The sequence below is a fragment of the Populus alba genome, chromosome 12 (genome assembly GCF_005239225.2).
Source record: "Populus alba chromosome 12, ASM523922v2, whole genome shotgun sequence".
Classification (NCBI taxonomy): Eukaryota; Viridiplantae; Streptophyta; class Magnoliopsida; order Malpighiales; family Salicaceae; genus Populus; species Populus alba.
In genome coordinates this window covers 12,331,623-12,342,261 of record NC_133295.1, presented here as the reverse complement: position 1 = coordinate 12,342,261, position 10,639 = coordinate 12,331,623, and the positions used below count along the sequence as shown (strand labels likewise).

General features: G+C 36.4%; 1 protein-coding gene across 3 annotated transcripts; it reads right to left on the bottom strand.

The window, feature by feature from the left end:
* Positions 1 to 5,561: 5,561 nt before the first annotated feature.
* On the bottom strand, positions 5,562 to 10,386 carry LOC118044625 (uncharacterized). 3 transcript variants are annotated; one of them, XM_035053019.2, is made up of 14 exons: positions 10,210 to 10,386; positions 10,032 to 10,110; positions 9,816 to 9,926; positions 9,528 to 9,625; positions 9,267 to 9,350; positions 8,899 to 9,032; positions 8,660 to 8,732; positions 8,519 to 8,564; positions 8,262 to 8,371; positions 8,053 to 8,160; positions 7,925 to 7,984; positions 7,356 to 7,417; positions 6,604 to 6,916; positions 5,562 to 5,860 (listed from the first exon to the last, which is right to left on the bottom strand). In XM_035053019.2, exons 1-14 carry the CDS (start codon positions 10,285 to 10,287, stop codon positions 5,669 to 5,671), a joined length of 1,548 nt encoding a protein of 515 aa, XP_034908910.1. In that variant the 5' UTR covers positions 10,288 to 10,386; the 3' UTR covers positions 5,562 to 5,668. The 3 variants fall into 3 exon arrangements, 2 of the variants coding, with proteins under 2 accessions (XP_034908910.1, XP_034908911.1); XM_035053020.2 differs by lacking the exon at positions 6,604 to 6,916 and having other exon boundaries at positions 5,587 to 5,860; XR_004686819.2 differs by lacking the exon at positions 5,562 to 5,860 and having other exon boundaries at positions 6,850 to 6,916; positions 7,230 to 7,417.
* Positions 10,387 to 10,639: the final 253 nt, after the last annotated feature.

Genomic DNA, 10,639 nt, shown 5'->3' with positions numbered 1-10,639 from the left:
TTTGGACGACTAAGGGTTTCGAGGTGCAATCTAAAGAGATATGACCAAAACCTAAACAATTAATACACTTGACCTTTGAACTCACCTTGGACACTTCATTGACAACTTGTTTGCCTCTATCTTTCTTACAAAGTTGGGCGCTACTAGGATTAGGTCTGTGGGGTGGAGCACCTAACAAAGAATCACTACTTCTGAATTGGGACCTAGTAGGGATACTATAAGAGTCTTGATGATTATTCCACTGATTCTTTGTGACCAACTTGTAGTCTTTAACTAAGGTATAAGCTTGGTTAAGGGTAGACATACCTTGAAATACAACTTCTCTTCTAAGATCATCATTTAAGCCTTTACAAAATCTACGCAAAATCATGGCTTCATTCTCTCTTATGGCACATCTAATCATGTAATCGTTAAACTGCGTTATATACTCATTGATAGACTTGTTCCCTTGTCTTAGATTGTTCCATTGGTCTAAGAGTTTACTCCTATAAGACTGGGGTAGGTACTTTTCCTGAAGTTTTTGTTTCATTTTGATCCAATCAGTTATAGGAGGTTTACCTCTCATCTCTAAACAATCCTCAACATCTCTCCAATAAATTTTGGCTTTATCAATGAGTTTCATCTTAGCAAATCTAACTCTCTTATTATCAAACAAATTATGCCACTCAAAGAATTGATCCATATCACGAATCCACATATCAAATATCCAAGGGTCATGACGACCATCAAAAGTGGGGGCTTCTATTTTGTTAGGACTCAAGACTCGCTCATCAAAGTCATCGTGTTTAGAGTAACCTAAATGATGGTCATATTGGTGTCGCTCAAAGTGATCTTGTCCATAATTATTATTCTTGTGATATTTATCGATCTTTGAGTGCCTTATTCGAAAACTCTCTTGGGGCTCAATTCTTCTAAACATGTTGATCACCTAAGTTTGCAGTTCCCTTAAAATGATCATAAGAGTATCACTAAAGGTTGAGTCTACAGTAGGTGTAAACTTAAGCTTAGACACTAGTTGATCGTGACACAAATGCATGCAATACTAACTTATAAAAGGAATTGAGATCACAAATGGTTCTTGCATGTAAAATCACAATACAAAAATAAAGCTAATTTTTTTTTTTTTAATGTGGAGATTAATCAAAAACAAATTACACTAATAAAATTGTAAGCATGTAATACTAGATTCTTAAGTGTAAATGATTAATCAAACACGATGTCACAAGTAAGAACTCGTAATTATTAAATAGAATAAGATATTAGCTATTACTGATGAAAGAGGTTGATGAACAAAAATTAACAATTAAAATGCTAGGTGAGATTTTTTTTTTTTTTTTTTATGATTTTTTTGAGATTTTTTCTAGGCACAAAAGTAATATTAATAATAACCTTGAATGACAAGTGAAAAACCAAGAAAAGTAAACTTCAACAAATAGGGGAGAGTGATTCACTGACTAGAGTGCTGGGGGAGGCTGAAATCTGCTGGAGCTGACGTGGCCAACTGGATGTGCGTATGATGTGGCAGTCAACGCTGATGTGGAAGTCAACGCTGGTGAGGTAGGTGACGTGGCAGTCAACACTGGCGAGGCAGGTGACATGGCGGTCAACACTGACGTGGCAGTCAAAGCTGGCGAGGCAGGTGACGTGGCAGTCAACACTGACGTGGCATGTGACGTGTCTAGGTTAATTAAAATCCAGTGTTTGTTTCTTTCTTCCTTGGCTGCTGCGATTTGTTGCCGCTGGCTTCTGTGACCTGTTGTCTCTGTTGTCGGCGGCGGCGCACGAAGCTTGCTGGTTCTGATGGGTCTGGCGGTGCAAGGGAAGAGGCGGTGGTGTCTGTGTTGGTTGCGGCTGTTGGTTTGGAACCGAAGACAAGGAACTGTTGTGGGTGCGGCGCTGCTGGTTGTTGAAGGCAGTGAATCGGCGTGTCCTTTTGATCGTTGGCTGTGACCGGCGCTGATGTTGAATGGCCAATCGCTCTGTGGGATTGATGTGTAGGTATACCGATGGTTGCGACTGATGGTTTGGAACCGAAGACAAGGGCGGCGCTGTGGGTTGTTGTGGGTGGTTTTGTGTTGTCGAGGCCGGAGATCCATTGATGTCTCCTGCGGTGTCAGTCTGGTGGTTGCCGTTGGTCTGTGTCGGAGGTAGCAACTCGGCGTGGATCGGTGGACTGATGTGCAGGTCTTCTCGGTGGTGGGTCTGCCGCTGTGACGGGTTGAGGCGCCGCTGATGGCAGGAGTGCCTTTGTGAATGGTTGAGGCGCCGCTGATGGCAGGGGCGCCGCTGTGACTGGCTGAGGCGTCGCAGATGGCAGGGGCACCGCTGCTGGAAAACCCGGTTACAGTCGCGGATAACAGTTAATTTTTTTTCGATGAACAGTAACTTTTTTTTTTTTTTTAAATTTCAGATTAATCTAGGGATAAACATAACACATAGATCGATTAATTGTAAGAACAATTAAAAGCCATGCTCTGATACTAAATTTGACGCGGGACAACAAATAAAAAGAATTAAAGCAAGAAAAGAAAGAAGCTTGAGAAGAAAGAAAGAAGCTAAAGAAGAGGAAGAGAGGGGGATTGGAGGGATGCAAAACTTGCAAATTTTCATTAATCATCAAAAGTCCCTTAACATTTAGAAAAGTAGGGTATTTATACTAAAACCCTAACTACAATAAGCAATTGGGCTTATAGCCCACTAAATAAAATACTTAACAATAATTAAATCAAGCCCAACAAAATAAAGACAAATTAATAAAACTCATCTACAAGTTCATATAAATTAAGCCCAAAACACAAGTTAAAGCCCAATTTCTCAATGGTTTGGACTATCCTCCATCGTCTATGATCATACACGTGCATAAATAATATTTCCGGTTCGGTGTCCCCATCAGATGGTTTTCATTTCATCTTCTATCATGATATGTTCATGTTAGTACAATCTAACAAGCAATGTTGGATCTCAGTTTTCACAAAGATTAGAATATTATGATGTGAAAGTAACATGCAAGCTTCTATAGTTTGATTATCGAGTTCATATTTCTGTCCATATATGTCCAGGACGATCATGATTCACAAAAGCTTTATATCATCTGCAGAAACTGGTTTCTGTGTGATGACAAAATGATCAAAGCAATCTTGTCTGCTTGAGTATGCGATCCTACTTTCTTGATTCACTAATTAACATATAACTTCGCTTTAAAACAACATTAGGTCATACTACCTGATTGGAACCATACCATTCTTGTTGAGTTATTTGAGGTTCAGCAACTTCGTTGAATCCTGGCTTGTTGGCAGCCTAACAGCATGTAAGTTGGTTGCTTGAAAGCAGTCTTGTCTCAAGCAAATCAAGTTTATAGCAAGATATATTACCAGTTAGTAGTGAATTCTACGAAGAAGCACTATAGCAAACCGGTTAGAAAGAAGCCTTGACTTTTGATACCAAAGTTGAGCCAATCTGTAAGATGTGATGTATTTCAATTTCGTTATTATAAAAAAAATCTTCAATTTTCCCAACTTAATGGGAGCTAGTGAGAGCTAATATACAAAGAATATGAAAATAATAATAATAAAAATCTGTAATTCAGTATGTATATACACGACCCAGAAAACAAATCAAGGAAAATACTTGCATGTGGAATAAGTCTCGTACAAAGTAGGAAGCAGGTCGAGTAATAGAGACGTTTTCCAATATATCTTCATGTCAAGCAGTGGCTTTTACAGTTCTTGAACTTGCGTCTCTTAGTGAAGGATTGCACGGTCCAGGTTTGGGTTGAGCTAGATGGTGGCGCGCGCGCGCGTGGTGTGTGTGTGTGTGTGTTACGGGCGGATGACACTATTGTTTTTTAAAAAATAAAAAAAATTTAAAACTGGAGTTATAATTTGATTAAATTAAAAAACTAATCAAGATGGTTCTAATATTATTATAAAAGACTGCATAACAACACCGAAAAAAGTTGACTTGAAACGTGTTCAACTATATTTATAGACTAGATAGACAAAATCAAGTTTGAAAAGAAATTCATGAAAAAACCTGAAAGCATCTAAAATTGTTGTTTTTTTATTTTAATTATTTTTCTAATTAATTTTAGTTTTCAATTATTTATTTTTCTCTTTAGTTTAGAATTTTTAATTTAATTAATATTTTACTAGTTAGGAATTAGAAAGATTCTATTAGTTAGTAAGTTTTAATAATAGATATTTAGACCATTATTTATATTTTATAAAATAATGGAGAGTTTTGACAACGCTATATACCTCATAAATTGGTATCAAAATAGGCTGATCTCTTTGATAAGCGAAGACGGCAATAACCTAATCCATGATGCAAAATTGAAGGTACTCCAGGGCGTTGTGTGAGCTTAAGAGCAGAAAATATATTATTTTACGCTAGCTCAGGAATAAAGAATGAATCGTTTGGAATAAGCTTAGGAACAAAGAATGAGTTATTTGGAGCAAGCCATAACAGATCTAGCTTGGCTAATGGGAGACATAAGAAGGGACCGTGAAGAGGAAAGAACTTGCCTAGAGACTTCACTCAAGGCAGGCTTAACCGCATACCTATTTTTAAAGATCCATCTAGGCAATTATTTGACTATGTGAAGGTCGTTGGTGGAGATGAGTTTGATGGAGGTTGTAGGATCTTAGCATTCCAAGACAGACCGCTGCAAAACACACATAAGTTCAATGGAGATTTGGATATAAAAGAATTCCTTGATTGAATCACTGAATATGATAAGGTTAACGAGTACTCAGAAGAGAAGATAGTAAAACTGGTTGCATATAAACTTAAAGGGTGAAACTTCTTTCTACACCAGATAAAAACAGAGTTAAAATAAGAAATACAACCTATTACATCATGGACATACATTAAGTAGTTTTTGCATGAGAGATTCCTTTCTCCTGGAGCAATATTTGTTTGAATTTCAAAAACTATCAGAACATAATAAGCTTCAGGAGACGGAGAATCAAAACAGGTTTATAAGAGGGTTAAGACCAACAAATTGAGATAAGATGAGAGAACATACGCCTGAAATTTTCAGTAGCATATGTTATAAGTTGCCATTTACAGACTTCAAAAACAAACGTGGTTTGTTAGTTAAGTAATCATAGGGAAATTGGTCCAACAAATTTTCAAAAAACAAAAAGAAATATGAAACATTGAAGCAGGAGTTCTATTAGACTTAAATGCGAACTGTTAGAAAAGAATACGAGGGAAAATGATTGTTCTACATATTAAAGAAACTTGCACAGACAATATACCTTAACAGTTGAATCCTGAATAAGTGCAAGAGCAAGAAGATCACGGTAAGAACATTAGACATTGGCAATGTCTATTAACTCTAGCCATTTAAGGTGGCTTGGCCAGATTTCTGGTGGAGATAATTTTTTAGATACTTTAGATTTTTTAAATCAAACCCGAATTGATATTTTTTTAGATTTTTTTTATTAGTGATAATTTTTTTCTTAATTCAGTCTTTTCAGTCAATTTTTTATCGGTTTCACGGTTTAATTAGTTCGTCAGCTTCTGTTATCACCTCCAGTTGCTGATTAATCTAATAATAATCAATAAACCTTATGAAAACCATTAAAATCAATAGCTAGTTCAATGATTTTTTTCCGTGAGAAGAGCAAAGAATGATAATTACAGTGTTCCAATTCATAGTGTTTTAATTAAGCGGGTACACAGTATCAAAAACAACCCTCGCAAAAGTATGGCGAACTTCCTGCAGGCCTCCCAAACCCAACATCTCGTAATCGATCTTTCTACCTTGCTTTGGCATAAAACCTTTTTCCGGGCCATCTCTTGAGCACTCAAAAATCCTGCACACTCTTAAATACACTGCCAACGGAAAGAATACCTGCACATTGTAGATCATGTGAGGCATTTTCCGAATGATATATATAAATATAAATACCAAAAGCATTGAAGAAAAAACAAACATTGAGAAAGCAAGATACTCTCCACACAATAGTTATCTCCATTCTTAAACCTACATGTGGAAATAATATCCACCCTAATCTGCTAATAGATTGCATAAATCTGTAGGCAATGATCCTACCTTATATTAATAGTGGAGAGGTCCTGTTTTTATCATCAGTGGTTTTACTTCTGGTGAAAATAGCTGATACCAGAGATATTTCCAACTACCAGTATTATTTGAAGCACTTAAAATGAAACTATATCAATAAAAATGAAATATGTCACAAGTTGAGAAAATTGTTATATCTAGAATTCAAAAATGAAACTATATTATAAGATGGAGTGCAAAGTTAAGCAGAGATAATTTCTTCTGAAAGGCCACTCTATCTAGTCATGGAGCCAACGTGTGGAACTAAATCTCAGAGATGATTTCAAGACAGTTCTATATATTAGAATTTTGGGATAAGTGGCTGTTCTCTAGACTTGAACCTCCATTTTTCTGGTTGCAAGCCCGTGCAATTTTTACCATTGCAAAAAAGCAATGGCCCCTCCAAAAGCATATCCCTCATAATGCTATTTCTTATGCATTATCAGGATCCTTGCTGTTTTTTGTAATAGGATGACTGTCAAAGTCAAACATAGCCTCACTAGGAAAAGGGAAAAGGAAAAGGAAGTGCTCACCAAATCTGAATATGGTGCTTGAGGGTACTCTGCCATTGCCAGTGAAACATAATACTCATCGGTCATCCAATTTAAAACTTGTTTAACAGATGCAGCGAAATCCACAACCTCATCAATCAGCATCTCAGAGTCCAGATCCTGCGGTTTAGTTAACTCATGAAAGCTGATGTCATGTGGCTTGGTGATCTTCCTTGCCATGTTTACTCCTCCTAAAATATCCCCACCATTGTGAACAGCTAGACAAAATGCTGCCACTACAATAGGATCCCTTGGCTGGTCAGCTAATGCTTTATGGAATGCTAAGATTCCAACCCTAGAAAAAAAAATGATGTGATGAGTCTTGACTTCTTGGTAACTTATGTGCAGCCAGTACTAAATGTTGATTTACTTGAGATAGTGCTTGCTTCAATATGATCTTGAATCAATCAGGACCTTAGAAATACCAGAGTTAAAATGAAACAACATAAAAAAAGAAGAAGAAAACCCCTAGCATGCATTAAATATATTTTCAAAAGCATGTGACTGCAGAGGATGTAACTTTGAATTACCTTCATTGATGGATAATGTTTTTACAAATTTTAATTCAATCAAATAAACAGCTTCATAAATATTCACTGGCAACGCACCATGTAGTGAGAGGTGATAAATTGCATAGTTGACAAACAAACTTGAAAAGTTTTGATCATGGTGTGCTGGGTTATTATAGCATCTGAAAAGGGAAAAGCAAAATTTTAGATCAAGAAAAATATTACCATAGGCTGCTGTGGCATGGTCTATCAGGTGCAAGGAGTTTATCCAAGTTAGAAAACAGACACTGCAGATGAAATAACAAACACTTCAATCATTTAAGAAGTCAACCACCCGTGCTTTTGAAATATATACCGACATAATACCAGAGTGATTAAACTTTTTGGGCCTCATATACCCCCATTATGCTTGAAAATACTCTTCTTAAAGATCAACATCTAATGAGAACCACACATTCATATTCCAGACAACATAGCTATTATTGGTAGCAAGTATAGCAACTTCAGAAATCCAATAACACTGTACCTAAAGCCCCTAAACCATTAGTGTAGTTGAAAGAGTCTTCTTGACAAAACTGGCGATGGGCAGGGGTATACCCTTGTTGGATTATTAGTTTAGAAAATCAGTAACTATGAAAAGCAGGAAACAAAACCCAATTTCTAAGAAACACTGTTTTTAGAGACCCAGCCAAAATCAAGACTAGATGGTAGTCAAGCTTTGCCGGAACTTATAACCTGATCTATAATTGAACCTCAATTACAGTCAAACCAGAAGATGAAAATAATAAGATTACCAGAAGCATGTTAGATCTCTTATCCCGTCTCTTAAAACCATCACGAACAAAATATGCTGCCTGCAAGACAAATCTATATTAGCCCAGCAACAGAAGTGTCACACAGAAATGAAACATCAAATACAAACCTGGATGGGCAGAAGTAGTTCAAGAAGTCCAAATTTCCATAATATCCTCAAAGAAGCTTCAGCAGAACCATATGCTAGCATGTAGTTCATCTCCATCATGATTCTTGGCTAGAACATTTTGATACTAGAGTTAGGTCAGTTTAAACATTCGTGTATAAAATTAAATGTATCAGAAACTAAAAAGAAGCAAGGAAGAGCTGATCGATCACCTTGTCAAGTCTTAATAATGAGTGAGAAAGATTTTTGACAAAGTGAGCTGTTTCCCTTGTAAAACGGAATCCTAAACGAGCAGCAATTCTTACTGCACGCAGAATGCGAGCTGCAAATAGAAAGGAGTCACATACAACCTGATCATGAACATGAGAAGACAAGTGTTGACTATGCATATGGTACTTGTTAATGAACTAGAAATGCACATGCTTCACTGGTAAAAGATGGTGAAGTTGAATTGAAGACAAAGGCTCACCACAGTCCTCTTGAAAAGAAATACCAGCTGGGATCACAGTTCGCACCTATGCCCACAGAAGCTGATGTGAGGACAATATACATTGTGACTTATTGAAAAATGATAGGAAAAAACAAACGAAGTTAAGAAATACATTCACACTTTAGCCTTTTTAATATCTTCCAGACCTCCCATATAATCGTACACTATTCTTTTATATGGATCAAACATCAACCTGCATGCAAAGACAAATGCATGTTAAAACAACTGTCCCAGAACAAAATATATAAAAAAGAAGGAAAACATACACGTCAAAACATTTGAAGAATGAGGAGAGTTGCAAGATAGAGATACAAAATTCACTAATTAGAAAATGGTAATTTGTATCTTCAACTACTAACCCATTTATTGTGAAGTCCCTCTGCAAACAATTCTTCCAACGAACATAATCCTTCTCATCACAATCAATGGGACAAATAATGTCATTTCTCAAATCCACCTTGAACTTCCGTCCTGTGGTGCTAAAACTCGAAACCTGTTATTAAAGAGAGTTAGAAATACAAAAATGAAAACAAAAAAGGTAGACGATTTAGTCCTAAATCCAAGAAACAAATGCTATGGCAATTATGTGCAAAGAGGAATAAAATTGGAAGTGGCATGATGCAATAGTCGTCAACAGGTAGCACAAAGTGTACTAATTGAAGAATAACCAAATTCAATGATCTGTCAGATGCAATGATCAGAGAGTGAGAGAAAAAGAGCATCATACCTCCACAATAGTATCCCCAACATGCACGTGACATATGGGAAACCATTTGCCAACTATTTCACACCGTGAAAATGCCCTTACTACCTATACACATGATTAAATTTCACCAAGCTTGTTAAATAGCTCCAACAGAACATTTTATTATCGCACTGCATTTAAACACAGATTCTAAAGCTGTTTCAGGCATCACAAACGCTAAACAAAATGACAAAGAAACCAACAATTATACAAGCTTAGCACAGCATCGAAGCATAAATTAACCTCTTTAAGCTCAGCTGATGTGATTATATCAAAATCCTTTGGTATTCTCTTTAAAATAAGATCCCGGACACAACCTCCCACGAGATAAACCTCATATCCTAAAATAAACAAAAGAAAAACTCAATCTTTTAACAACAAAAGACTATGACAAACATCATGACCATTAGTAACAAACAACAACTTTCCTAACATAAACGTAAGTATCACCAACAACTTATGTTTCCTTTCATTGCCAACAAAACAAGGAAAATCCACAGATACAAAAGTCGTTATGACCCAAAACAATACCATTTTTCTTAAGCCCATTAAGGACCTTCTTTGTAGGCATTGAAATCAATGAATTACTGAGTCCAAGTTCCTTGGAACTCAATTTCTTCCACTCCGGCGCCTTACAGTCCCCTAAAAGAAAGTTTAAAAAAAGAGTCCAAAATTGAGAAAAAAAAAAAACCAAAATTCACCATAAAAGCAGAGAACTTTAAAACAGCCCAATAAAGCAAAACGTACCCAAGTTTCGACTGTTGCCTTTGATAACATTCTCTTGAACATCAAGGGTTTCAATTGCTGCAACTGAGCTGAACCGAACCTGCAAGAAAATAATGAAAAAAAAAAAAACATTTAGAAAAAAAATATCCAAATTCACTTAGTTACTGTAAACATTAATGGAAACGTAAAATTCACTTACTTTTTGAATGCGGCGAAAAAGAGATGGCCTAAGAGGAAAACCGGGTCTACAAGCAAAGCTTAAGCTTGAAATTGCCATGGATTGACTGACAGATAGAGAAGGGTGTGCTTAAAGCCTTAAACCTTAGTGAAAATGGGGATCTATGGGTTTTTTTTCAGTGTTTTAGAGAGCGGTAATGAAATCCAGTGCATGAAATATCTGATGTCACGTGGCATTTGTAAAATGGCCAGAGTTTTGAGATGGATCGGCCCATGGGCTTTGAAGGTTAGATTAAAACCATGTAATCAATGGCTTAAGACTGAGAAGGCCATGGATGATCATGGTGCTTTAGAATAGGCATGGAAGATAAGGTCCGAGATGGACCCAGCAATCTGGAAATCAAATTTTAATGAAGATTTGGAAGATTAAATAGGAAAATAAATGGCTATTT

What these genes read in the sequence shown, in the direction of transcription:
- LOC118044625 (XM_035053019.2), bottom strand. Translation starts at nt 10,287, where the DNA reads ATGGCAATTTCAAGCTTAAGCTTTGCTTGTAGACCCGGTTTTCCTCTT. An exon ending in CATCAGCTGAGCTTAAAGAG is followed by an intron (nt 9,351 to 9,527) that starts GTTAATTTATGC and finishes TCATGTGTATAG; the next exon opens with GTAGTAAGGGCATTTTCACG. An exon ending in AGAGATCTAACATGCTTCTG is followed by an intron (nt 7,418 to 7,924) that starts GTAATCTTATTA and finishes TTTCATCTGCAG; the next exon opens with TGTCTGTTTTCTAACTTGGA.